At 50.5% G+C, this 26,641-nt stretch overlaps 1 protein-coding gene across 4 annotated transcripts in view; it reads right to left on the reverse strand.

The window, feature by feature from the left end:
- Window positions 1-389: 389 nt before the first annotated feature.
- Window positions 390-26,641, reverse strand: part of THOC5 (THO complex 5) — a 28,736-nt gene continuing 2,484 nt past the window's right edge. For 2 of the 4 annotated variants that reach the window (XM_030582429.1, XM_030582428.1), the window contains 17 exons: window positions 24,867-24,980; window positions 23,079-23,176; window positions 22,270-22,416; window positions 19,387-19,501; window positions 18,627-18,759; window positions 15,369-15,446; window positions 14,855-14,895; window positions 12,153-12,252; window positions 10,801-10,909; window positions 9,414-9,515; window positions 8,839-8,935; window positions 8,201-8,315; window positions 7,194-7,297; window positions 6,943-7,030; window positions 6,179-6,294; window positions 2,221-2,411; window positions 390-649 (listed from right to left, as the gene is read on the reverse strand). In XM_030582429.1, coding sequence (XP_030438289.1) covers window positions 586-649; window positions 2,221-2,411; window positions 6,179-6,294; window positions 6,943-7,030; window positions 7,194-7,297; window positions 8,201-8,315; window positions 8,839-8,935; window positions 9,414-9,515; window positions 10,801-10,909; window positions 12,153-12,252; window positions 14,855-14,895; window positions 15,369-15,446; window positions 18,627-18,759; window positions 19,387-19,501; window positions 22,270-22,416; window positions 23,079-23,176; window positions 24,867-24,980 — 1,812 coding nt within the window. In that variant the 3' untranslated portion in view covers window positions 390-585. Of the gene's footprint in view, window positions 650-2,220; window positions 2,412-6,178; window positions 6,295-6,942; window positions 7,031-7,193; window positions 7,298-8,200; window positions 8,316-8,838; window positions 8,936-9,413; window positions 9,516-10,800; window positions 10,910-12,152; window positions 12,253-14,854; window positions 14,896-15,368; window positions 15,447-18,626; window positions 18,760-19,386; window positions 19,502-22,269; window positions 22,417-23,078; window positions 23,177-24,866; window positions 25,001-26,641 lie in introns of all 4 variants that reach the window. The other 2 variants (XM_030582431.1, XM_030582430.1) reach the window with 2 other exon arrangements.

A 26,641-nucleotide genomic window follows, 5' to 3' on the forward strand; every position in this document is an offset into this window, starting at 1 on the left:
GGATTTTCCATCCCTGATCAAAAGAGCTTCTTCAAGGCATGGAAGTGCTGTGCAGGGGTGATCAAAGTCCCCTCTTGGGCCCAGCAGAAGGGCAGGACAGAGGGGCAAGCGGCTGAAAAGGCCTGCATGGGCCCAGAGAACAAGGGAATGACAGTCCAATGACATCTCCTCCATCATGTCTGTGTCCCTAGCGCAGAAGTCTTGGAGCTGCCACTCTTTACGGGCTATTCGCTGAGCCATGCCCTTGGGACATCCACCTGGGACCCTTTATAGAAGCTGCAGGCATAGCTCCTTAATAGGCATCGCTAGCAATGATCCAGCCGCTCCCCTCAGCCGGGCCAGACCCATCCACTAAGGTGCAGCTGGCATTCACACACACTGATCAGAGAGACTTTTCTTCATCTAGAATTTAATACTTTTGAACACCCCTGGGAAGCAACGCTGGAATGGGAGCGCTGCATGGAGGGGCAGGAGAGGTTGCTGGGGGATGTGGTTGAGCCCCAACCAGCTTAGAACAACGTGGCATGGAGATTCAGGTGCTGTGGGAGCTCAGTGGTTGGAGGCAGGACAATCCTGGTGATGGGGTCAGCGGTGACTGAAGAACCCCTGTGGATGGTTGTACTTGAATGGCTTCATCCGGTTGGGCCCCCTGCAAGAGGAGATGAAAGAGCGGGGAGGTGAGGCTGCAGTATGCACTAGACCAGGGGTTCCAACCTCTCTGAGGGCCCCCAACATGCTATAAAAACTCCACAGCCACCTGTGCCACAGGAACTGCTTTTCTGCATCTAAAAGCCAGGGCTGGCATTAAGGGTTAGCAAGCAGGGCAATTGCCCAGGGCCCCATGAAGCTAAGTTACTCAGGCTTTGGCTTCAGCCTCAGGGCCCTGGGTTTCAGCCCCATGCAGTGGGACTTTGGCTGTCTGCCCTGGGCCGCAGCCAGTCTAACGGTGGCCCTGCTGGGCGAACCCCCTGAAACCTGCTCAAGACTCCCCAGAAGACCCTGGAGTCCTGGTTGAGAACCCCTGCACTAGACCTTTCAATGGAGAGGGATCTCAAGTATGGGTGCAGAGGAAACAAATCAGGAGCCTAAGGGCTGAGCCTCATTCAGAGTGTCTACTGCAGGGAGCATCAGTCTCATTGCAAGAGCCATTTGCCCCAGTGTAAAACTGCCAGGACAATTAGGCTCAAAAGCAGTAAATAGTTGCTCAAGTTGGCCAGGGATCTGCAGGGCAGAGAGAGACTGGGAGGATGCTCGGACTGGAACCGCAGCACTATCTGGGGGAAGCTTGCCCAGCGACTGTTCTTTGGCTGAGTATGGACGGGGGCGATTGGTGAGCATTAGTCCAGTGCTCGGAGAAAGGGATAAAATGGTGAGAGGCACCTGCCAGAGCAGGAGAACCTGCTTGTTAGAATGAGGTGCATGTGGTGGGTTCAGCAGGAGACCCCTGATCAGGGGCATGCTCCTGAGAGCCCATTTCTGGGGGGTGGGGGAGGAGCTTCTACCTAGGGGCAGGACAGACCATGGGGAGGCACCATTTAAGGTCAGTCACTTATGGTTAAGGGCCAGACCAGCAGGTGTGGATGAGCCCAGGAGGGACTTCTTGGCAAGGAGCAGCTGCCATCTGTGCCACGCCATGGCAAAGAGCTGGGACAGCTACTAGAGAACCAAGAGCCTCAGCTCACAGGTCACCACCCTGAATGGCTCTGCCCAGGATCTCGACAGCTCGGGTGCAGAATTCAATCAAGGGGGTGGCGAGGAGGACAGAAATCAGAGACAAACATCAAGGCCAAGAAAACAGAGTAAATAGCATTGGCTGATCTCACTCCTGGGTGGAAGTGTTCTACATCCCAACCGCAGCAGAGAAGCTGGAGGCAGGAGGAACCTCCTGCTCCTGGGGGTGGGGGAAGAGATCTCTCTGCAAGCAGCAAACAAGATGCTCCGAGTGATGCTCAGCTGGTATCAAGTGTAAGGTGGAAGGGAGGGGGTGAGGGAAGTGATCTGCAGAGCTGCACATTCCAGGGAACAGGGCAGCTCTAGAAACTACCTCCTTAGACGGCCTCTGATTCACTTCATATTAAATATTTACCTCCCTGGTATGTACCCCACATGGAGTCTTGCTGGCCAGAGAGCTACACATGGTCCCTGTGTGTGTCTGCATTGGCTCTAGCGCAGCCCTCTGCTCACTCCCCAAGGCCTGCTGGCAGCAGGCTGGGTCCTCACCTGACAAGACGCAGGCACATCTTCTCCTGGGGGAACTCCTTGGGCCCTTCCACGCTGGTGTCATGGGACTCTGTTTCCAGGTAGACGTCCAGCACGACACACAAGCGCTGCAGCTGATTGGTCAGAAGCTGGTAGCCAGGCTTTGGCCCGCACAGCTCCTTGTAGCACACATTGACCTCGCTCTCCATTGCCTGCAAGAGCCGGGGGTGGGGTGGGTGGGGGTGAGATCAGTCTCATGAGGAACCCTGGCCAGCTTATCACTCGTTACTTTCCCTTCCTGCGCCATGGGCAGTCACAGAATCATAGAATATCAGGGTTGGAAGGGACCTCAGGAGGTCATCTAGTCCAACCCTCTGCTCAAAGCAGGACCAATCCCCAACTAAATGATCCCAGCCAGGGCTTTGTCAAGTCTGACCTCAAAAACCTCTAAGGAAGGAGATTCCTCAACATCCCTAGGTATCCCATTCCAGTGCTTCACCGCCTTCCTAGTGAAACAGTGTTTCCTAATATCCAACCTAAACCTCCCCACTGCAACTTGAGACCATTACTCCTTGTTTTGTCATCTGCTACCACTGAGAACAGTCTAGATCCATCCTCTTTAGAACCCCCTTTCAGCTAGTTGAAAGCAGCTATCAAATCCCCCCTCATTCTTCTCTTCTGCAGACTAAACAATCCCAGTTCCCTCAGCCTCTCCTCATAAGTCATGTGCTCCAGCCCCCTAATCATTTTTGTTGCCCTCCATTGGACACTTTCCAATTTTTCCCACAGCCTTCTTGTAGTGTGGGTCCCAAAACTGGACAGTACTCCAGATGAGGCCTCACCAATGTCAAATAGAGGGGAATGACCACATCCCTCGATCTGCTGGCAATGCCCCTACTTATACAGCCCAAAATGCCGTTAGCCTTCTTGGCAACAAGGGCACACTGTTGACTCATATCCAGCTTCTCGTCCACTGTAACCCCTAGGTCCTTTTCTGCAGAACTGCTGCCTAGCCATTCGGTCCCTAGTCTGTAGCAGTGAATGGGATTCTTCCGTCCTAATTGCAGGACTCTGCACTTGTCCTTGCTGAACCTCATCAGGTTTCTTTTGGCTGAATCCTCCAATTTGTCTAGGTTTCTCTGTATCCTATCCCTACCCTCCAGCGTATCTACCACTCCTCCCAGTTTAGTGTCATCTGCAAACTTGCTGAAGGTGCAATCCACACCATCCTCCAGATCATTAATGAGGATATTGAACAAAACTGGCCCCAGGACTGACCATTGGGACACTCCATTTGATACTGGCTGCCAGCTAGACATGGAACCGTTGATCACTACCCATTGAGCCGACGATCTAGCCAGCTTTCTATCCACCTTATAGTCCATTCATCCAGCCCATACTTCTTTAACTTGCCGGCAGGAATACTGTGAGAGACCATATCAAAAGCTTTGCTAAAGTCAAGGAATAACATGTCCACAGCTTTCCCCTCATCCACAGAGCCAGTTGTTGTCTCCTCATAGAAGGCAATTAGCTTAGTCAGACATGACTTGCCCTTGGTGAATCCATACTGACTGTTCCTGATCACTTTCCTCTCCTCTAAGTGCTTCAGAATTGATTCCTTGAGGACCTGCTCCATGATCTTTCCAGGGACTGAGGTGAGGCTGACTGGCCTGTGGTTCCCCGGATCATCTTCCTTCCCTTTTTTAAAGAAGGGCACTACAGTAGCCTTTTTCCAGTCGTTCGGGACCAACCCCGTTCGCCATGAGTTTTCAAAGATAATGGCCAATGGCTCTGCAATCACGTTCGCCAACTCCTTTAGTACCCTCGGATGCAGCGCATCCAGCTCCATGGACTTGTGCTCATCCAGGTTTTCTAAATAGTCCCAAACCACTTCTTTTTCCACTGAGGGCCGGTCACCTCCTCCCCATACTGTACTGCCCAGTGCAGCAGTCTGGGAGCTGACCTTGTTCGTGAAGGCAGAGGCAAAAAAAGCATTGAGTACATTAGCAATTTCCACATCCTCTGTCACTAGGTTGCCTCCATTAGGGTAAGGGGCCCTCTACTTTCCTTGACTTTCTTCTTGTTGCTAACATACCTGAAGAAACCCTTCTTGTTACTCTTAACATCTCTTGCTAGCTGCAACTCCAAGTGTGATTTGGCCTTCCCGATTTCACTCCTGCATGCCTGAGCAATATTTTTATACTCCTCCCTGGTCATTTGTCCAATCTTCCACTTCTTGTACGCTTCTTTTTTGTGTTTAAGATCAGCAAGGACTTCACTGTTAAGCCAAGCTGCTGCCATGTTTACTATTCTTTCTACACATCGGGATGGTTTGTTCCTGCAACCTCAACAAGGATTCTTTAAAATACAGCCAGCTCTCCTCGACTCCTCTCTCCCCATGTTATTCTCCCAGGCGATCCTGCCCATCAGTTCCCTGAGGGAGTCAAAGTCTGCTTTTCTGAAGTCCAGGGTCCGTAGTCTGCTGTTCTTTCTTTCTTGTATCAGGACCCTGAACTCAACCATCTCATGGTCACTGCCTCCCTGGTTTCCATCCACTTTTGTTTCCCCTACTGATTCTTCCCTGTTTGTGAGCAGCAGGTTAAGAAGAGCTCTGTCCCTAGTTGGTTCCTGGAAATTGTCCCCTACATTTTCCAAAAACTTCCTGGATTGTCTGTGCACTGCTGTATTACTCTCCCAGCAGATATCGGGGTGACTGAAGTCCCCATGAGAACCAGGGCCTGTGATCTAGTAACTTCTGCTAGTTGCCAGAAGAAAGCCTCGTCCACCTCATCCCCCTGTTCTGGTGGTCTATAGCAGACTCCCACCACGACATCACCCTTCTTACTGACACTTCTAAACTTAATCCAGAGACTCTCAGGTTTTTCTGCAGTTTCATACCAGAGCTCTGAGCAGTCATACTGCTCTCTTACATACAGTGCAACTCCCCCACCTTTTCTGCCCTGCCTGTTCTTCCTCAACAGTTTATATCAGTGGTCCCCAACCTTTGCCAGATGACGAGCCATGGAGGAGCGTGGTGGCGGACGAGCATCTGCCGAAATTCCGCTGACAAGCAGCAACGTCAATAGGCGTCAGTGCCAAAATGCAGCTGACAAGCAGCGCCATCCAGAGGCGTCGCTGCTGAAATACCGCAAAAAATAAGCGGCATTTCCACAGCAACGCCTCTGGATAATGCAGCTTGTCAATGGCATTTCGGCAGACGCCTGTCTGCCAACCAATATGCGGATATATTTAGGTGCCCCGGCGGGAGCCATGGTGCCCACAGGCACTGCGTTGAGGACCCCTGGTTTATACCCATCCATGACAGTACTCCAGTCGTGATTTATCCCACCAGGTCTCTGTTATTCCAAATCACATCATAGTTCCTTGACTGTGCCAGGACTTCCAGTTCTCCCTGCTTGTTTCCCAGTCTTCTTGCATTTGTGTATAGGCACTTAAGATAACTCACTGATTGTCCTGCTTTTTCAATATGAGCCAGGAGTCCTCCCGTCTCGTGCTCTCCTGCTTGTGCTTCCTCCTGACATCCCACTTATCTCAGGGCTTTGGTCTCTTTCCCCCAGTGAACCTAGTTTAAAGCCCTCCTCACTAGGTTAGCCAGCCTGCTTGCGAAGTGTCTCCTCCAGGGACCCTCCCCCCCCATCTGCTGCAGGAACCTTGCTTTATGGTGAAGGGGCTGGCTCGACACCCTCGGAAACCCAAGATCTCTCCGTCCTCCCCCATCCCTCCTCAGCATGCCCGGTACAGTTGCTACCAAGATGCTTCAGCCAGGCTACCTCCCAAAAGGCGAGAGAGGAGTTCAGACCCCATGGCCCATTGACGCCCCCGGCCTCTGCCGTGCCTGCTGATCTACTCCTTCTAACAGGCCAGTGACTGGCATCACACAGCAGTGGCTCTGGCACTTCCAAACCACATTAGATCTGACCCAATGAAAGGACTCCTCTCCCCCTCCCCTCCAGTTTACCCGAATGTTGTCGTCGTTGCTATTGGTTTTCTCCCCTTTCCAGTTCAGACACAGGTTAAAGATGGGTGGCATGGAAGAGTAGCCTGGATTCAGCACAACAGCTGCTTGGAGTTTGGCTGAAATGTGCAAAGGAAGAGATCTAGGATTACACACTACCCCTGAACCTCCCCACCCCTCAGGGATGCACATGGCCCTGGCACAGCTCTCAAGCCAATGGGCAGCTCCCTACCCCTCTCATCCAGTTTGGCTTGTTCCCAGCACACTGGATCTGCTTTTTGGAATCTAGGTTGATGGCCTGGGAGGACTGTCTCCCCCAACCAGCCACTCAGTGACAGAGCCAGAGCATTCTGGAGAATGACTTCAGTACCTGTCAGGGAGGAGCCAGGGTGCCAGCCGAGCATGGGAGGAGGGCACCCATCTTTGCCAGGCCCCCAGATGGCAGACTGAAGCTGTGCGCTGGCTGAAGTCAAAGTCTAGAAGAGCCCACACCAATCACTTACTGGGGGAGCAACAGCAGATCCCCCCAGGGCCACTGTCTAGTGAAAGGGCACAGCTGTCCACAAAGGTTGAGACCCACTGATCTAACTGACCCAACAGCTTCTGTTGCTGACACCTGCTAATGACGTCTCAGCCTTTCAAGGCCCATCAAGCTTGAGGGGTGCATGTCCCACTGGCTGCTTCTGAGTGTAATGTCAGAGGGAACAAGGGAAGCCATATGCAGCACTCCCTGAAGCCAGAGACCAAAGGAAGGGAAACACACCCACCTGTTCCTCTCTCTACCAGTGCCGTGTAATAGAGGTGAGTGTCTTCAGCTAAGCCAGCCTCCACGACGTCTTTGGTGTAGGACAGCTCCTGCAGGGGGATAAACAAAGCTGTGCGCTCAGATCTGCAGCCTGGGCACCGAGGACAGGAAAGTGCAGGGTTACTGATTTGCTTCTCCCACGGGGAACGGGGAGCGTGGGGAGCTGAAGCCGGTCCCTTGCTCTGGCACTGCACCTAAGGCATCTGGACCTACCAGATAATCCTCGTAGGGGAGCGCGGCCCACTTCACCAAGCGCGACACGACCTTGGAAGGGAAGAGATGCTGGCACTCGCTGGAGACCGGCACGATGCCATGCTCTGAAAGCAACGACAAAGCCAGCTGAGCAGCACTGAACCCCACTACTGCTGTCTGGGATAATCAAGACAGAACCGGGGGGTGGGAGAGGTGGCGGGGGTGGGGAGAAGCTCAGATACAGTGAAATCTGGAGTCCATGGGCCTCTTTAGATGAAGTTGATGTCTACAGACACTGAATAGAGGGGCACGCGAGAGCATCCGGCAGCTCCCCAGCCTGTGCCATGATCCCTCCAGAGCCCACAGGCTGGGCAGGATGGGGCATGTCTGCACATGGACGGGAGAAACTTCGGCAAAGTGCAGACTGTGAGGGGAACAACTCAGCTCCCTCCACGTGCCCAACTGATTCCCAGCACGGTGTTAGAGGGCAGAGTGAACGCAGCCCAATCCAGCTGCTGGGAGCGAGCCAGCCGAAGTAAAGCCTGCCTCACACATGATCAGTAAAACTGCCAGCTACGCTCTATCTGCAGAGCCTTCACGGCTGGTGATAGCACCAAAGGCAGAAAGAAGAGCTGGACTTTCTGAAGCCAGGTGGAACTTCCAGCACTGGCCATTAGAGCAACCTTTCACTGGGTATATGGGGAGTTTGATCTGGTCACCAGGAGACAGCCATGGGGCCATCTGTACAGAGCCACTGTAAGCAGAGCTCCAAGAAGGGGGGGTCAGAGACAATCACTGCAGGGACCAGAGTCTCACTTTCCTGTTCCGAAAGCAGGAGCCGTGTACTGTGTCTGCAGAAAGGACAAGGGGGCATGGGAGTTCTGCTGGCGGAGAGCCATGGAATCCCTTCAAGGAAACATTATTGTCACCTCTTCTAAACAGGATTCAAATGGACAACCCTGCTTTGATGGCCAATGGTCTATGCTCAGGGGAGGAGGGAGATCACTGGGAGGATGCGGTGTCCTTACCAAGTGAAGCAAACTGCTTGTGGAGAGCCAGGCGGGACTGCAGCCTCATCCTGAGCAACTTCATAGTCATCTCCATGTGGCTGGCACTCAGCGAGTTATCTGCGGTCACTGTGTGCTGCGGACAGGGAGGACCGATCTAGAACCTGCATTTCCCTCCTCACCCACTAGCAGGGGCCGACAGCTGGTTGTGTTGGAATCCCTTGAGCACAGTATTCCACAGTGCCCAGCACACCGGGAAAATACATTTCCCTCTCGTTACTCTCTGGAACATGCCCATCCCCCTCCATCTAATTAGCCTGAAGGAAACGAACTCCCCCTTGGGAAGAGGAGCTCGATTTGGCTCCCACCAAACCAACAAGACTGGGCCATGGCCGAGCTAGACTGTGGAAACACCAGCCTGTCCCTGCCCCAGTTCAGCCCCTAAAGCTGCAGTTAGATTCCTGAGCTCAGGAGTGACTGCCATTTGATACTGCAGTAGCCACCAAAGCTGGCTGCACCGCGCGTTGGAGCCTAAAAGAATGGCATCCGTTGGCTTCAGCTCCCCGGGTAGAGCAGAGGGGACAGCAGCCTGGCAGAGCCTCAGGAGACATCTTCCATTGCTAGGGCTTTGCTTTCCAGAGGCTGTGCCTTAGACATACCTGAGGCTGATCTTTGGGGAAATGCAGACCACCCAGCTTCTGCACCCACACGTAGGGGTGCCCCAGATCTGTCACGTAATCACTCAGGGTCAGGATGCTTAGGAGACAAAAGGAAAATATCGCAATGCCACGCAGGATGGGGGGTCTCCCCAATGTGAGAGAGCCAGACCTGGAGTGCCTGAAACAGCAGACAGACCCATCTCCCCGACACTGACCAATAGTATGACTCCAGCTCCTGATGCAGGCATCCGAGTCCCGAACTTCAGGTATCCGAGTTCTTTTCCAAGCTAAACAAGGCTTTCATTATAGATGAGCCACTATATCACCTAGCTATTCTGGAAGCAGCAGCCCAGCCTGAGTGTAGGGTATTGCCATTTGGCCTGGTTGCCCCAGCTGTCCTGGGCTAGAAAGCTTCCCCAGAGCGCACACTGGCAAGAGAAGCCCTTTAGGTCCCACGTCATGATGGGAACGACGCAAGCACGCTGGTCGCCTGCTCTAGGCTGCCCTGCCTGACTGGCCTCCATGGGCGAAGCTGGACATGACAAAGGGCAGGGGCAGATGTACAGCCGACTCACCCAACTTTATCGAACTGGAATTGGTTGGCTGGATTTGGAGTTCTCTTCCCATGATCCCCAGGATACAGGCAGTTCAGCAGGGAGCCTGGAGACAGCAGATCTCTGGGGGACAGGGAAGCCTAAAGTCAGCCACATCATTTGCAGCTGGCAAGTGGGGGGGGGAGGGGAGGCCCTGCCGTGCAGGAACACCGCTCTTCCCTGCCCCTGCCCAGCAAAGGGGCACTGCCATGGAGAAAGCTCTCCAAGCCAGGGGGCCTGTCCACTGCCACGCGGAAGCTCACGCTATGAGGTGCACAGACAAACAGCCCCCACTTCCCATCTCATGCCTGGAGATACTTCAGAACTGGGCATTTTCTGCTGAATTAATGTCCAGGGCAGCTTTCTGCAGCTGCAGTTTCAGCCCAGTTCTCACACTAATCAAACTTGGATGGGTTCTCTGGCAGAAGGCATTATCCAGGGCTCTTGAGACAAGGTGACCTGCAGAACAAGGAGGTGGAGGGAGAGTGCCAGACACAGGCCTGGGGAAGGGAAGGAAACTATTCATCTGCAAGATGGTAATTAAATGCGACAAGCAGATGAGATGCCCCAGCTCCTCCTCTGTCTGGGTACTAACCTATTAATCTGGGCCCGCTGGCTGCAGCAGCAGACACGCGCACTCAAAGGAGAGCAGATTTGTTTTCCGAATGATCAAAACCACGGGACCATCTCCCTTTACCCTGATCCCTCAGTCTCACTGCAGGGGTAAATGAGATTAGAGAAGGACTCTGTCTCTGTACCAACAACTCAATCTGCTGCACCGTGCCCTGCCCCAACCTCCCCCAAACTGTAGCTGAGTGAACAGCTGCATCACCCTGGCAGCTGGCCAACAAAGGGCTGCGGGATGGGTCTCCCTTGCTGAAGGGAAGGACGCTGCATGAGCAATGCGGCCAACTGCTTCGTTCAGGAGGATTTTCAAGTCTACAGCTCTCCCTGCTGGTAGTCACCTCGTGCAGCGAAGGCTGAGATAAAGCCCCCAGGTCCAAGCTCTGCTGGGCTGCTCACGCTGAGGCAGGATGAGAAATGCAGGCAGCATTTCAACTGAAAGTAGCTTGCAACTTTTCAGCCGGGGAAGGGATGAGTGAGGCACATCCTGACAACAGCTTTCCCTTCTCAGTCCCACCGCTGCTTTTTAGAGGTCGGGGGAAGGAGTCCTGCTAACCACTCTGCCGTGCTCAACGCCAGTCAAGCCTGTCACCTGGGCTGGCTGGCACGGGATATTTGAGGGTCACTTTGAACAGCGAACACTGAGGATAGCAGCTCCTCTGTGGTGAGATCAATGCCAGACATATTCCATCCCCAGTGCAGGACTGAACAGATTGGCCTTGACACCTTTGTGGACTCAGCTTACCCAGCACTGATGGGCGTGGCCATCTCCGTAGCAGTGGTCACCTTGGTTTTCACCGTCATGACATTGAGGTTCATCAGGTAGTAGAAGATCAGGTGGAGCACGCTGTCATCTGTGCGGTGACATTGGTGATGGGCATGGGAAAGAAAAGCCGTTTGTGGGGATGAAGGAGCAGGGCAGAGAAGAAAGGAAGAAAATGTCAAGAGAAGCAGAAAGCCCATACCACTTTCACTGGCTCACGTGGCTGCTGACTCTGGGCAGATGTAGACACTGACACCAAATGGGGGGAACGATGTACAATTCTAAGCTAGAAATCAGGGGAAGGAAACTTGAGATAAGGAAGTCAGTGATCCAGGTTAACGGGAAGTGCAGGGGCAGCATACAATATCCCCCCCTGGGATCTGGCCAGGCCACTGGGCTTAACAACCCTTCTCTAACGAGATGTGCTGAGGATCTTGACTAAGCATAGGTGGCTCTAGGTCTCCTCTGAAAGACAGTTTGACCCTCCGGCCTCAGGCCAGAGCACTGGGGCAATGCTGTCTCAAAGCAAAGCATGGTCCTTGCTGAACTCCCAGCACCGCTTTTCCTTGGAGCTTTCCCAGCCAAGTACTGGCCAGGCTCATCCTGCTTTGCTTGTGGGACAGGACAAGATCCAGAGCCTGAGACTGGACAGCTGTAGGCCCTACATACTGCTACCCTGGGGATCCTACATATGTGAGAAGTGTGCAAGACGTGGCCAATGAACCCCTCTCTTCCTGGCCAAGCCCCATGTAGAGGCATTTCTGCTGGAAGAGGCAGAGCCAAGTGTTTCCATGTGCGCCTGGGAGCGCAGAGCTGCTAGTGCAGAGGCCAAAAGGCACAGCCAGAGGGCCCTGATTTTTGCACCAGCACCTCTATGTTCTCAGAACTGACAGATAAAACCCTGCTCCCCTGTGCCTGAGAGCAGAGAAGCAAACAAAGAACTGCCTAGGATCTACTGAGAACCAAACAGCCCGGCCCATCCAGAGGGCATGAGAATACCATACAGTGGGAAGCCAGACGAGTTCCCCTCCCCAGAACAGCTGCGCCAGGGTGCTCTGGCAACTCCACCAGTACCACAGTTCGAGTTCACTTGTCTTTGTCCCCCACCGCCTACATGGAATGGTTTCGCTCACTCTGGGCCGACCTGCCATGAAGATCATTGTTCAGTCACACGGGGGGGCTCTTGTGACTCACCCCCAGGTGGATCTTTGAAACTCGACCCTTGGGGCCACATTCTGATCTCACAGGCACAGGTGTACATCCAATGGCTCACTGAAGTCAATGGATTTACACCGAGATCAGAACCCAACTCTCAGTGTCTAATGCCCTTGTACCTTTGCACTTGAGGTCAATGGTAACAGACAGGGGGTGTCTCTTCAGCATCTCCTTGCGCTTGTCGTCCAGCTGCACGCCCAGCGTGGGGCGGCGACGCTTCTGCAGCAGGGGAGAGCAAAATCACAGTGCCTGAAAACATGTCACATTCTTCCCACCCCATGGCGATGTGCTGATGGCAAATGGGGCAAGCTTCTCTGTATTTTGCAGGCAAAACAATGCTTAGCACTTACACAGTAACTTAATTATAACTACTCCATGCAGCATCCTGGATGCCAGGTAGGGAATTTACAGATAGGGAAACTGAGGCACAAAGCTGTGACTTGTCAAGTCCACAAAGGGTAATCAGGGTCAGATCTCAGGAGCTGCTGAGTGCTCTCTCCGATAGTACGGGCAGTCGGACGTGCAGATGCTCAGTGTGCTCCTTCTGCCAAAGCACTAAGAACCTGAACCCTACGAGGAATGAGCAATGCCTAGCATACCCAGAGCCCAGTCATGCAAACCTCCTCGGAGAAGGTTTCAAAGGCCCTCAGGGCAATTCAGTGCTCAACTCCCACTGCCTTTGAAAATGGATTGAAAATGAAAAGGGCTCTGAGAACATGAACCCTCACATCCTCGCCTTGGGAGGTGTGACAAAGGGAGAATTTGGTAATATTTTTATTATTCCTCTGCATGCCTCAGTTTCCCCCGAGCTTTGCATTGCTGTGCATGGAGTATAAAGGGTTAAAAAGCATGGGGCAGAGCAGGGGACAGGAGGTGTTGGGCCATGTAACTGTCGCGGGGGGGCGTGTAAATGGGTGTGTCAGGACTGGCTGAAACTGACCCATATCAATGGAGGATCCGGAAAGGCAAAGGGAACCCCAATAGCCAGGACATTCACACCTAGCAACCCACAGCCAAGAGGAAGCAGATCCCCCCATGCAGGGAGAAGCAGAGCAAAGGCCTGGAGCTGGAGAACAAAGGGGAAAGGTGGCAGGGAGCTAAGAGCTCACATCTGGAGTCAGATGGACGCCAGGCGCTCAGGAGAAAGGGACAGATGGCAGTGCTGGCCAGGGTGAATTCTACCCCAACCTTTGCCTCTCCACACCAGGGTAGAGAAAAACTGATGAGGTTTCATTTGAAAAAAGAAAAAAAAATTAAGAAATTAGATTTTATTTGAAATCAGATTATTTTTGATGTTATTCCAATCGCAGTAAGTTTTTCTTGTAAACTGGTTTAAAAGGAATAAAAAGGAGGAGGGAGGGAGGGAATGAAATCTACTAGTTTGGAAAGTCTGAAGGAAGCCGTCACGTAGGAAACGGTCTCTCCTTTTTATGAGACTGAGGTGAGTAGGAACTTAAGTTCCCGTCGCTTTCCTATCAGCATGTTGGAAAATTTTTCCAGGCTGACCTGAAATAATCAAGTAATTCACAGACTACGATTAATCCCTATTGAGTTGTAAATGTGAAACATGTTTTGATAAGAGAAGTTTATGTATCCAAAACATTTAAAAGTTGGTTTGTATAATAAAAATAAATCTTATATTGCTGTTCTGTGTGTTTAATTCAATTCCGGTTACCACCCTAATGAAGTTTGACACAAATCAGGAGCAAAAAGCCAATTACCTAGTAAATATGCAATGTGTCAGTCACCCTTTTCTAACATACTAAACAGTTACAATTAACAAGAATTTGAAACTATTAAGCTATATAATTACTTGAATAAATGTATAGAGTTACAGCTTATCCTGCAAGATAACAAAAAGATACCAAATCTAATGCACAGGCTCTATTTAGTTGTAAATCAACGTTTTAATGGTTAGATCAACCAATAAAGTTATACTTTTCTGCATAAAAATCCTTGAAGTACAAATGGAAAAGCTGATTAAAATCAATGCTATAAATGAGGTTTTCCCCAGCTTGCCCTGCTCCATGCTAACCGAAGGACTTTCCGATTCTGGAGGCCAGGAGACTAAGAAATCGTTACCCGTGTTTGGAAAGGCTGCCGAGCGGCACTGCAGATACTCTAGGAGCAGAGTAAGTCCCTGGGGCCCAGTGCACTAAAGGGGTCACTCCCAAGGGACTGGTTACAGGCTGGGCATGGGGTGGCCAACCTGGGGCTCTAGATGTTAACATGCAGCTCTTCAGAGGTTAACATGCAGCTCCTTGTCTAGACACCGACTCCAGGGCTGGAGCTACAGGTGCCACCTTTCCAATGTGCCAGGGGGTGCTCACTGCTCAACCTCTGGCTCTGCCTCCACTCCTCCCCTTCCTGCCCCCATCCCCCAAGCCTGCCGTGGCCTCACTCTTTCCCCGCCCCGAGCCTCCTGCTCGCCACGAAACAGCTGATCGGCAGGGCTGCTGGTGGGTAGGAGGCACAGGGAGCAGGGTGGGGAAGCTGACGCTGATGTATTACTGTGGCTCTTTGGCAATGTACAGTGGTAAATTCTGGCTCCTTCTCAGGTCAGGCTGGTCACCCCTGGACTAGACCCTGTGGATCTGTGACAGATGGCATCGTCGGTCCTATTTCACGTTGAGGCCCAGAGGAGAAGTGACTTGCTCAAGGTCACACATTGGATCAGCGGCAGAGCAGGGGAGAGACTCAGCCCCCCATTCTAAGCACTATCCAATGCTTCACTGGCAGAAACAAAAGTGGGTCCACCTACGTGAGGTGAGAGTAGAGTAGAGCCCAGAATTTCAATATTGGAGCTGTGCTAGTCCCTTACCGTGGTCTGCTCCTCTTCAGCATCAGAATCACTCTCGTCATCTGCACATGCAAACACAGGGATAAGCAAGAGCCATGCGCAGGGATCCATTTGAGAGACTGTCCAAACATCGCGGTGGCCAGGAGGTACCCTGACACCGCATGCCCCAGGGACCCACTGCCCCAGCACTGCCTGGGAAGATACTAGTGCCCCACAAAGGGGCACTCAGCACAGCTGAGGCCTTTGGTGCGTTACATGCCTTTTGGTCCCTTTACAGCCTCTACAGTACCGAGGCCCCCGTGTGCCACTGGGCAGTGCTGGAGGGACTCTAACTAACACTCGGCAGCCTGCCTCTCCAGGAGGGTGAGTCGGGTGTGAGGGAGGAGCCAGGGCTATTGAAGCTATAGAGCAAGTTAAGCCCTGCCCAAGAACAACACTGCTCCTCGGGTCCTTCCACCACTCCCTGCCCCCAGTACCAGCTTTCAGCCCCCAGGCTGGGCCAAGACAGGCAGGTGGGGATACCAAGTTAACTTACCTTGGGAGTCCTCTGGTGGCTTGTAGAGGGCTTTGGCTTCTTCCACACTCCCTTCGATTGCTACAGCCAGCTTCTTATCTGTGGAGGGCAAAGCACCATTCAGTACATCTTGAGGTAGGAAGCCAGGCAGTTAAAGGGCAGGTTGCTGCTGCCGGCCACCTAGAGAGGCATCAGGCTTGGAAGCAAGGATGCCAAGGAGTTAGTCAAGTTACTTCTGTAGCCTCTTCCCCACTCGCAACAGGCAGGTTCAGTGCCTAGTGGGCAGCTGATCTGAACCTGCAGCGTCACTTGCATCTCGGCGGCACAGTGCAAGACATTTTGTTTGTAAGCATTCTCCAGAGCCGTGGCGAGATCACCCTCCCATCCAATGCTTTGTGCACCTCTCCACAGCAGTAATGACACTCAGACACTCTAGTGACATTGTGCGCAAGGGGGATCACAAATTTCCCACTCCGATTATTGTTTCACATTACCCTCCATCGATATGCCCCGTTCCCCAGATGCAGGTATCCCCTACATCGGGGCAAGATGCCAGATGGGTTGTGATTCTGCTTTTAATGGATTTTGTGTAATGCAACACCCACCAAGGCATTTTTACCAGGCGCATCGCTGTAGCAGGAAACCGCATCTGGGCTGAGGAGCCTCAGTAGAGACATCCCAAGAAGAAAGAGAGGAAAGCAGGTCAGCAGCATTTGGCATATACATCTCTGCATGTCAGCCATTGGAAGGAGTGAGTAAAAAGAACAATTCAAAGCTGATCAAAGGACATCCTTTCTCACACAACATTTAATTAAGACTATGGAACTCACTGTCACTGAAGTTGTTGAGGCCAAGAACTTGGCAAGAGTCTAAAAAAGGACAACGAGGAGTCCTTGTGGCACCTTAGAGACTAACAAATGTATTTGGGCATAAGCTTTCATGGGCTAGAACCCACTTCATCAGATGCTTGAAGTGAAAAATACAGGAGCAGGTGTAAATACATTAAAGGATGGGGATTGCTTTACCAAGTGTGAGGTCAATCTAATGAGATAAATCAATTAACAGCAGGATACCAAGGGAGGAAAAATAACTTTTGAAGAGAGTGGACCATTACAGACAGTTGACAAGAAAGCAAGCACTGGTCATGTATACAGATAACAAGAATATCCAGTTATATTAATGACAGTTTTGGGTGCTTCAGGACATAACTATTAGAGATCAGGTTGAGACTTAATATGGGGGCCCATTATCCCACATCTGGTACTGCAGGCTTCTTACGCCTTCCCCTGAAGCACCTGGTGCTGGCCATTCTCGGAGACAGGACACTGGAGTAGATTGGCCTTGGGTCCAATCTAGCCTGGCAATCCCTAGAGTCTCAGCCCCAGGAGCTCAGCTGTGGGATTGGCTTAGGAGTTTTCAGGGGGCCCATCACCACAGTGTCCAAGCACTGCACAGAGAGTTAGAGAGGGCCACACACTGGGGTTCTACGCTGTGCCCTGTCTGGGCTGTAGGAAGCTCTAAACCCGGGGGCAGGGATTTGGCTATTTTAAAAAGCACCACCTTCTGCTACAAAAGGAGGCTTCTGGCAGGTCTCAGATGCAAGGAAAGAAAGGTACTCATCCTGCCTGTGAGGAGGGCTTCAGGTTAGCTAATGGGTTGGGCTGGAAAAGGAAGGGAAGGAGGGGAGGGAGAGGGGTAGAAGGGAAAGGAAGAGTGATGCAAAGAAGTGCTATCCTCTGGCTGTGTGTGTTGAGAAGCAGATGACAGTTAAACAAGTCTCAAGGACAGTGAATTTGCTAGGCAAGGAAGGGGGCCCCTTGACTGGCAGATGAAGTTACAGGAGCACACTGAGGCACAGTCAGCAAGGACATTCGCTTGGGCTCTCCTGGGAGCTGCCAACCCATGTGCTTTGACAGAGGACTTAGAATCACAGAATATTAAGGTTGGAAGGGACCTCAGGAGGTATCTAGTCCAACTGCCTGCTCAAAGCAGGACCAATCCCCAACTAAATCATCCCAGCCAGGGCTTTGTCAAGTCTGATCTCAAAAACCTCTAAGGTAGGAGATTCCACCATCTCCCTAGGGAACCCATTCCAGTGCTTCACCACCCTCCTAGTGAAACAGTGTTTCCTAGTGTCCAACCTAAACCTCCCCCACTGCAACTTGAGACCATTGCTCCTTGTTCTGTCATCTGCTACCGCTGAGAAGTCTGGATCCATCTTCTTTGGAACCCCCTTTCAGGCAGTTGAAGGCTGCTATCAAATCCCCTCTCATTCTTCTCTTCTGCAGACTAAATAAGCCCAGTTCCCTAAGCCTCTCCTCATAAACTGAGGGGTTGGATCGCCTCCTTACTGCACACGAGCCACACAAGGGATGGGAGTCATGTCAATTTCAAGGCTCTGCCCTGGACCACGTCTCCCTGACAAGTTACAGGCTTTGTCCCACTAGAGGAAACTACGCAGGAGCTGATCTCCCAAGCCGTACTCAGCAAGCAGTACGGCCTGGGCCAGGCTGCTACATAATTTGGCGTGCGAAAAACCCACCCCTCTGAGCACTATAGCTATGTTGACCTAACCCTCGCTGCAGACACAGCTAGGCTGACAGAAGAATGCTTCCAATGCTTGGGGTGCTGACACCAATGGAAACACCCCTTCCATCATGGGAGTATGGCTGCATAGCTCCACCAACATAGCTACGCTGCTGTTGTCCCAACAGCGCAGACATGGCCTTCAACAGCCCTTTCCGAATGGTCCTGGATCACGACAGCCCAACAGGCAGGAGTGCCAAGTGCCAATGCCATACTGTGGGGGCTGCTGATGTGGCATATCTGAGTTGGGCTTCTGGCTTTAAAGCTGTCACTGCAGCAGTGTCCACAATCCCTGATCACCTTGAGTGGGCCACCAGGGATGGAAGGGGCAGAGATTTGAAAAGAGTTCTCAACAGAGGAGTGTGGAAGGGATTCAGCTGCAGCAGCCAAATGAATTAGGTTCTCAAATGATGCTGCTTCGTCAGACTGGCTCCCAGGTTGTGGCTGCTCCCAAGTGGGCTCCAAGAGCAGCAGTGAAGGAGCTACACAGGGCGTGCAGAAGCAGCAGAGGCAGAGTGGATCGGATGAAGCAGTCATCCATGAGTCTTGCAGCAGCAGGGTTTTCTGCAGGCAGCTGTGAAATTTGGTCCATGGGGGATGGACTCCCCGTTCCCCTCAGATCACAGCTTTCAATGACACAGATGAAGGTGGTCTCAACCACCTTACCCCCACTGCCCCGGCACTGATACTCACCACAGGCCTGACCATAGGCATTGGCTTGGACAAAGAGAACATAGAGAGGTGGTGGCAAGTGTCTAGCCGTCTCATACTGCTTGTGTGCCTGGTCGAAAGGCATGAAGAGATACTCTTGGACAGGGAGGGAGGCCTGGCGGGACACAAATCACACATGCACCATTAGTACTGGGATTGTTTGCACCGAGTGGTTTGTGCTCTATGCTGCAGTGCAGGACACCTGGAACCTGTGCCAGGAGCACACACAATCCTGTGGACAGAGACGATCCTTGCGGTGTTCAGCAGCAGCCACCAGAGGTAAGCGGGGGAGGACTAATGGCTCTGCAGACAGGAGAGAACCCACTTCCTTCACCCACTCTTCCCAGTCAAGCCTGATGCAAGGGGAGGAAGCTACAATTGCTCTCCACGGAAGGTCCCATCTAATGAGTCTTCTGCCAGCACCTCGGCAGGGGCCGCTGCACAATGAGATTTTACAGGAAATCCTTGCCCTGTGAGGATCTGGAAGCGCAGGTAAAGGAGCAGGAAATAGTTCCAACACCTCCGAAAAGCCTCAGTCCCCGTGCTCTGAACCTCTCTTTCTGTGGCTTTAGACAGCCTGTCCCCACACCATCTACCTCCCAACAACTGAGGGTTAGAGGGCAGAAAGGCAAGGGCCAGCACAAAGGGGCTCTGATCCACCTAGCAGGAAACACACAGACTCTCACTGCAAGCGGCCAGTCTCCCAGGCAAAGAGGAGTGCTGGGTTAAGCTCAGGAAGTACCTGCATGATGCTGTTGAGCCGGGGCTGCAGGCTGCTCAGATATTCCTTCTTCACTTCTATCTCCTTCAGGATCTTCTCCTTGTTGGCCAGACACTCCTTATATTTCTCCGCCAGCCTGCACAAGAGAAGCTCATTTACAGCACTGTGTTCACAAAGGAGACAGATGTCAGATCAGAATCTCTGCTCCCTGTTGGTGCATTTCTAAACCTCAGGATCCAGAGCTCCTGATTCCACCGTCAGGGGCTCCTGAACCAAGATAGGTCACTCTATGCTTTGAAGTCAGCTTCAGAGCCTATTTTGATCAATATCTGACCTTGCTGTCGCCTCTGAAGTGATATGATAAATGAAGAGTTCATTAAAAATCCAAGGGAAAGGGTCAACAAACAGGAAGAAACTTAGCAGAGCTGGAAAACTGGGAAAGTTGAAAAGAACTCTGAAGAGAGTTCAAGAGAGTGTGAAGCTGTTAAGAGAGAACTGTTGAGGTGAGATCTCCACATGGATCTTCTCAGAGTTGGGTTGCCTGTGGAAGCAGCCCAAACTCCATTCCAGACTAGCTGGTCCCTTCTGGCTTTGGAATCTACGAAAATAAAACTGAGGAGAAACTAGAGAAACTTGGAGAGTAAATGTGCCATTTAGTAAACATAGGAACATATTCCAAGTGCTTTTCTACTCGAAGAAATGACGACATATGAATGGCCTCTCCTTACTCCCCAGATCTGCTCCCATATTAGCATCTCAACTGCTGACTTTAGTGACAAAGCACATTCATGGTGCTTTATTGGGTCTGTTAGCCCTGCAGAGCTAAAACAGCTACAGGAAAGTCTTTTCCATCAGGTGCCATCATCAGAAGCGTTTTGTTTTTTAATTTTTATTAAGTGCCTATCAATAATAGCTGTGCAAACCCATGGAGGACAATGAGGTTTCACATATCACTAAGGTACTTATTTGACCTAAAGAACCTTTACTACTGGCTCTGATAAATGAAAGAGAGACCAGCTTGACTCTCAGAGCCCAAGAGCTGAAACCCCTCTCACCACCTTTAATTGTCAACTGAGGACAATTGCTGATCAGAAAACGGTTCTTTCGCCCCTGTGATTCTTTTCATCAAAAAACAGAATGCCTGAAAATCAAAACATTTTGATTCGGAAATGCCACTGCAGGGTCTGATGGGAGTTGTACTTTGGGTGTCCATTGCTACTATTCTGCTTGAAACAGGCTCGATTGGTCTACATGTCCCAGGATGTACCATGGTCTCCACTCTTGAAGAGGGATGGCATGTATCATAGCAGTTTTGCATCATAGCAGATGAAGTCCAGCTGGGGAGCCTGGCCCACAGAGAAGAATGAGGCAGCCAAACTACAGCTCCCCACTACACACTGCAGTAGCGTTTCAGAATGAACATATTTCAGCTTTTGAGCACTCAGTCTTTCACCCCAAACAAATGGAGGTTTCCCATGGAAAGCATAGCTGTTTTGTGAAAAATTCTGTTTTGTGGAAAACCCCATTTTCCATCAGAAAAACAGTTCTGACAGAAAGGCTAAGGCTGTTTGGAATGGAACCACTTAGAAACACGGAACCCCACAATGCCAGTTTTACACAGGCCCTCACTTAGAAACACAGCTTTAGCTAAGCAGCATAGTCATAAATATCACCTGATGTTATCGGAGGGTGTGACTGGCTGGAGAATGGCAGAAATGGAAAAACCACAAAGCTTCCAGTCAGAATTCTCAGAAATAAAACCTACTTTTAAGCTAGTTCAAGAGACTACACCCCACAAATTAGAGTGGCCAAGTGAGAGGACGCAACCATGAACACTGTAGGCACTAGGGCTAGGATTTGCACAGCTGACTAGTGATTTAACCACACCTTCCACTCACTTCTGTGGGGAAACCTCACCCTAGCTCTTCTTTGCTTTTTAAAGACGGTTTCCAACGTGCAGACATTTTTAGTGGGGCACTAAAGCAATCCTTTGGCAGGATGCTCCTCCTGAGGTTACCGATGGATGATTTCGGACTGGTGATGGCTAAGCCCGTTAAGGATGACCCTTTGGAAAGCAGAAACGGACAAAGAATTGCGTGCTCTCAGCACCACCTTGTGGTTCAACCAGCACAAATTCACAGCCATGGACTTGCCAGAAGCTCTTTACAACAGGCCGAGTGTCATGTGTCTGTGTGCTGCATGATCAACTGCACTAAAAAGACTAAGAATCCCCCATCTAGTACAGGATTGCATGTCAATTCCACAGCCAGTCTTGTGGACACTGGATTTCACAGGCACACAGCTGATCAGATCTAAGTACTGCCAACATGGCTGCATTGCTGGCCCACTCCTTGCGACAAGAATCAGCTTCCAGAGACAATGAAGTCAAGTGGCCCTATTAAAAAGCATGGCTCTATATGGGGCTGCCTGAATCAATGACATCAGAGTTATAGCCCTCATAATATACACCTCCCCTTCCTTGTTTGATCCAGGGAGCTCTTATGCTTTTAAAATGCAGAATTACACTCTTCACGCCCACTTCTGTAAAACAATGGGAGCTGTTCTTCTGGGAAGAGACCGGGGCATAGCTCTAGTCCCCTTTCATTAGTCACATGAGAGAAGACTCCCTGAACTGAGAATGAGGATCAAGACACCGTTCGGAATAAAACAGAACTACTGTACAGAAGAAACAGTTCTGAGAGACAGCCTGTCTGTATGTTACAAAGAGATCTGCCATTTGTCCTTTAGTAACTAGCTTAAACTGACTGTGTAGCCTCTCTTTTTTGTTACTGTATCGTTTGGTTATTTTCAAAGAGCATGTCCCTGGGCTGTGATGTATACATCAGCAAACGCTTGGTGCCAGGTAGAGACAGGACTGATCTGAACGGTGGCCCGCTGGCTTACCTTTTGCGCTGCTCCAGCTCCCAGTCAAGGCGGGCCAGGGTCTGTTGGTGGGGCTCATTGAGGGTGACGTCAGGCTTGCTGATTTCTGGAGGAGCCTCTTTGTAAAATTCATCCACGCTCACTAGATCAATCTCCTCATGTTTTGACCTGCAGAGATGGAGGAGAGATGAGTCTGGGGAAGGCTGGGAATCCCAGTGTAGAGCTGCACCATTACCAGCAATCTCACAACCTCAGCATTCACTGTTTCCCAATTATGAGACCCACTTTGCAATATGCATTACTACAGTTCCAGAGAGCAAAATGGCAACAGTTCAAATCTGAACAGGGCCATTCCTTTCCTGGGTGTTGGCGGCACATGTTCCCTGCCTGGCTGTGTCTCCTGGGATTTACTGAGGAGTCAGCCGAGGGGCAGTCTCCCTTTGTATCAGCTCAGAGATGTGATTGTGGAAGGTGCAGCCTCTAGAATAACTATACTGATGCAGTACAGTTAAGCATTGTAGAGACTAATCCAAAGAAAACCTCCTTAGACCAGCACGATTCCTATCAAAAACCTTCAGAGTATTTATCCTGACTGTCCTCACCCTTCCCTATGTACCAGTATCCTTCCACTCTCCCAAGGAACCTCCAGGATATCCAGATCACATGCCAGAGTCTCAGCCCTAGTATGGCTACATTCAGGATTCTTATGATCTTTCAGAGACTGGAGCTAGGGTCTCCTTGTGACTCTAGGCATGACACGCTCCCTAAGCCCCTTTGTATCTGACACATGCAACTCAAATTACAGCCTCCTTCTCTTTTGCTGTACTCACTTAAACTCCAGGCATTTGGTGATCTCCTTCTGCAGATGCATCACCTCATACAACAGGTTCTGGAGTTGCAGGTGATAGGCGTCTACTTTCTGCTTTGCCTGAAAGGAGAATGTAAGCAGGTGAGTGTAAAAATCACAGTGCAGATAAAACTGGAATTAATAGAGCAACGTGCCTAACAGATGGCAAGGTCCAAGGGCTGCCATTTGGAGATGGCAGATATTAGGGAATGGCCATGGTGAAACCCAGGAGATATCATGGACACATGGCTGGCACCCCACCACCAGCCTGTACAAAATGGCCTTGAGCTCATTACTAGTGGGGAGACCAGGGCATGCAAGGTGAGATCCAAATCAAATTGGAAGTTCTTCTAAAAGATCTGCTCTAGTTCAAAGAATTAATTCTCTGGTCTGTGTTAGATAGGTCAGACCAGATGACCACAGTGGTTCCTTCTGAATCTATAACTATTGCAAACAAAAGCTGCCAGATCAGAAGAGAAGCTGGCTTTGTAACATTATGTGCCTGCTATAAGGACAATGCTAAGGCTTTTCATTCCTGCGGGCACTACTCACTGCAAAAAAGTGTTGCAAATGGGAAACCAGTGACTGGGTTCAAGCAAGCATGCAGGTATGTAGGGTTCCAGGAGCTAGCCAGTCTGGGAAGGTTCCAAGGCAGTGGTCCCCAAACTTTTTACCTCACGCCCTCCCTTACCCGTCCGCATCTCCCCTCCGCCCCCCCCCCACTGGGAGTGGGGCCCAAAGAGGGACTGTGGCTCTGGGAGGGGCAGGGCGCAGACAGGAATAAGGGGGCAGAGGCTGGGCTGGCAGCCAGGGCCAGCAGCAGAGTTAGGTGGCACTTCCTCCCTGCCCTCTCTGGGGGCTGGCCGCACACCAGTTTGTGGAGTTGATACCCCTGTTCTAAGGAGTTAAGTGGTATCAACTCAGCTTACTTGGAGGTTTATGAGTAATTAATAAGGGTTTATCTTAAACACACTGTTTGGGATTTACCAGTTACTTCTACATTGATACACTATCAAGATGACAATTACTGGCGCTATGGTAATGGGTGAATTAGAAATACCTTGAGAGGATTTTGATCCCTGCAGAAATCTGGAATCTGAATAAGCAACTTGATTCTCCACATTAAAAATAAAAAAAAGGATTCATGGCTGAAGCAAGGGATAGGCCATGCCAAGTTGTGGGGAAGAGGCTGCAGCGATTAGCAACAACACAGCTTCTTAGCTCACTATGTGGATATTTACTTGATAAGAATTTAAGTCAATTTTTTTCAGGAACACCCATCACTGTGTCTTTATCTCCCACCCAGACCCGTGAATGGTCTGATTGTACCGAGAGCCCTGGGGCCTATAGCCAGCTCGGCTGGGTAACCTTGGGCCAGTCAATTCTCCTCCCTGTACAATGGAGAAAATGATACACCTCCATTGTAAAATGCTTTGAGATCTAGGGATGCAAAGTTCTACACAAGAGCGAGGCACTATTTTCTTCTCAGCCCTGCTGCACATCAGATCAACAGCAGCTTCTTGACTGTTAAATCATGTCTGAGAGATTAAGAGGTGCTGCTGCTTCTTCATTCATTCCAGTTATTAGATTATCTGCTTCACTTCAGTGGAGTTTCCCTGTAAGCCTCTAACTCAGAGACCACTTGGATCTAATCCAGGGTGCACTAAGGTACCAGACAGTAACACCCCCTCTCCCTCTGCCATTCCAGAAGTTCCCTAACCCCTCTGCCATTCCAGGTAGCATCCCTTTCAATCTCTGGCCTCCACTGTACCTCATGGGTCTGATCTCTCCCCTTCTTTAGTCGAATATGAGCCAAACGGTTGAGTTTCTTCAGGGTCATGAAGTGCATGCAGCTCTGGATCCGACGCTCTTCTATTGCAACAGCCTGACAAGGCGGAAGGAGAGCTGGGGTAAGGAAGTTTACTCACTAGTAACTGTTATTTGAGTAAATTTCCACTGTAGAGACACTGTTACTGTGCATGGGAGAAGTAACTAGAACAAGGAGGGATCTGCAGAGCATGGAAATAAGACACACATTTTTGGCAGTGAGGGTAATAAACTAATGGAACAATTTACGAAGGGTCAGGTGGATCACTGACAATTTTAAAATCCAGATTGGATGTTTTTCGAGAAGCTCTGCTCTAGGAATTATTTTGAAACAGGTCTTCAGCCTGTTATACAGGTGGGCAGATGGGATGATCACAATGGTCCCTTCTGGCTTTGGAACCTATGAGACAATTTTCAAAGGTGAAACACTCGTTAATATCTCTAGAACTTCCTAAGGTGCCACACATTTCCAGGTTCATTGGAAACAGACATGTAGGTTTTCTCTCCACACTCTTTCCTTAGTCCAGGAAGGGATCGGAATCACAAGATTCCTCGTGGGCTCAATACAGGGCTCTTTTTTGCTCAGGGGGCCGGTTTCATGACACTCTTCACTGGGATTTAAACCTTTCAGAGACCAAGTGTGTTTGGTTCAATCATCAAACTGCTCTGGAGGACAGGGTCAAAATTCAAAATGATCTGGACAAATTGGAGAAATGGTCTGAGGTAAACTGGATGAAGTTCAATAAAGACAAATGCAAAGTGCTCCACTTAGGAAGGAACAATCAGTTTCACACATACAGAATGGGAAGAGACTGTCTAGGAAGGAGTATGGCAGAAAGAGATCTAGGGATCATAGCGGATCACAAGCTAAATATGATTCAACAGCGTGATACTGTTGCAAAAAAAAGCAAACGTGATTCTGGCATGCATTAACAGGTGTGTTGTAAACAAGACATGAGAAGTCATTCTTCCGCTCTACTCTGCGCTGGTTAGGTCTCAACTGGAGTATTGTGTCCAGTTCTGGGCACCATATTTCAAGAAAGATGTGGACAAATTGGAGAGGGTCCAGAGAAGAGCAACAAGAATGATTAAAGGTCTTGAGAACATGACCTATGAAAAAGGTTGAAAGAATTGGGTTTATTCAGTTTGGAAAAGAGAAGACTGAGAGGGGATATGATAGCAGTTTTCAGGTATCTAAAAGGGTGCCATGAGGAGGAGGGAGAAAACTTGTTCACCTTAGCGTCTAATGATAGAACAAGAAGCAATGGGCTTAAACTGCAGCAAGGGAGATTTAGGTTGGACATTAGGAAAAAGTTCCTAACTGTCAGGGTAGTTAAACACTGGAATAAATTGCCTAGGGAGGTTGTGGAATCTCCATCTCTGGAGATATTTAAGAGTAGGTTAGATAAATGTCTATCAGGGATGGTCTAGACAGTATTTGGTCCTGCCATGAGGGCAGGGGACTGGACTCGATGACCTCTCGAGGTCCCTTCCAGTCCTAGAGTCTATGAATCTATGAATCAAACAAGCCTGACTATTACCAGTGGATCTACCCTACCCTGGAGGCACAAAGACTTCAGTCAATGACTTGCACCCTTCTTTCCATTGTATTAGGTACAGCTGCTAGCCTGACAGCCCTGGCTGAGGTCCTCTTCTCAGCCACAGAAAGCGGCAGCTGTAGTGCCAGCTTTCCCTAAGAGTATGTCTCAACTCTGAGCA

This window comes from Gopherus evgoodei, chromosome 13 (assembly GCF_007399415.2).
Source record: "Gopherus evgoodei ecotype Sinaloan lineage chromosome 13, rGopEvg1_v1.p, whole genome shotgun sequence".
In the NCBI taxonomy this organism is placed as follows: domain Eukaryota; kingdom Metazoa; phylum Chordata; order Testudines; family Testudinidae; genus Gopherus; species Gopherus evgoodei.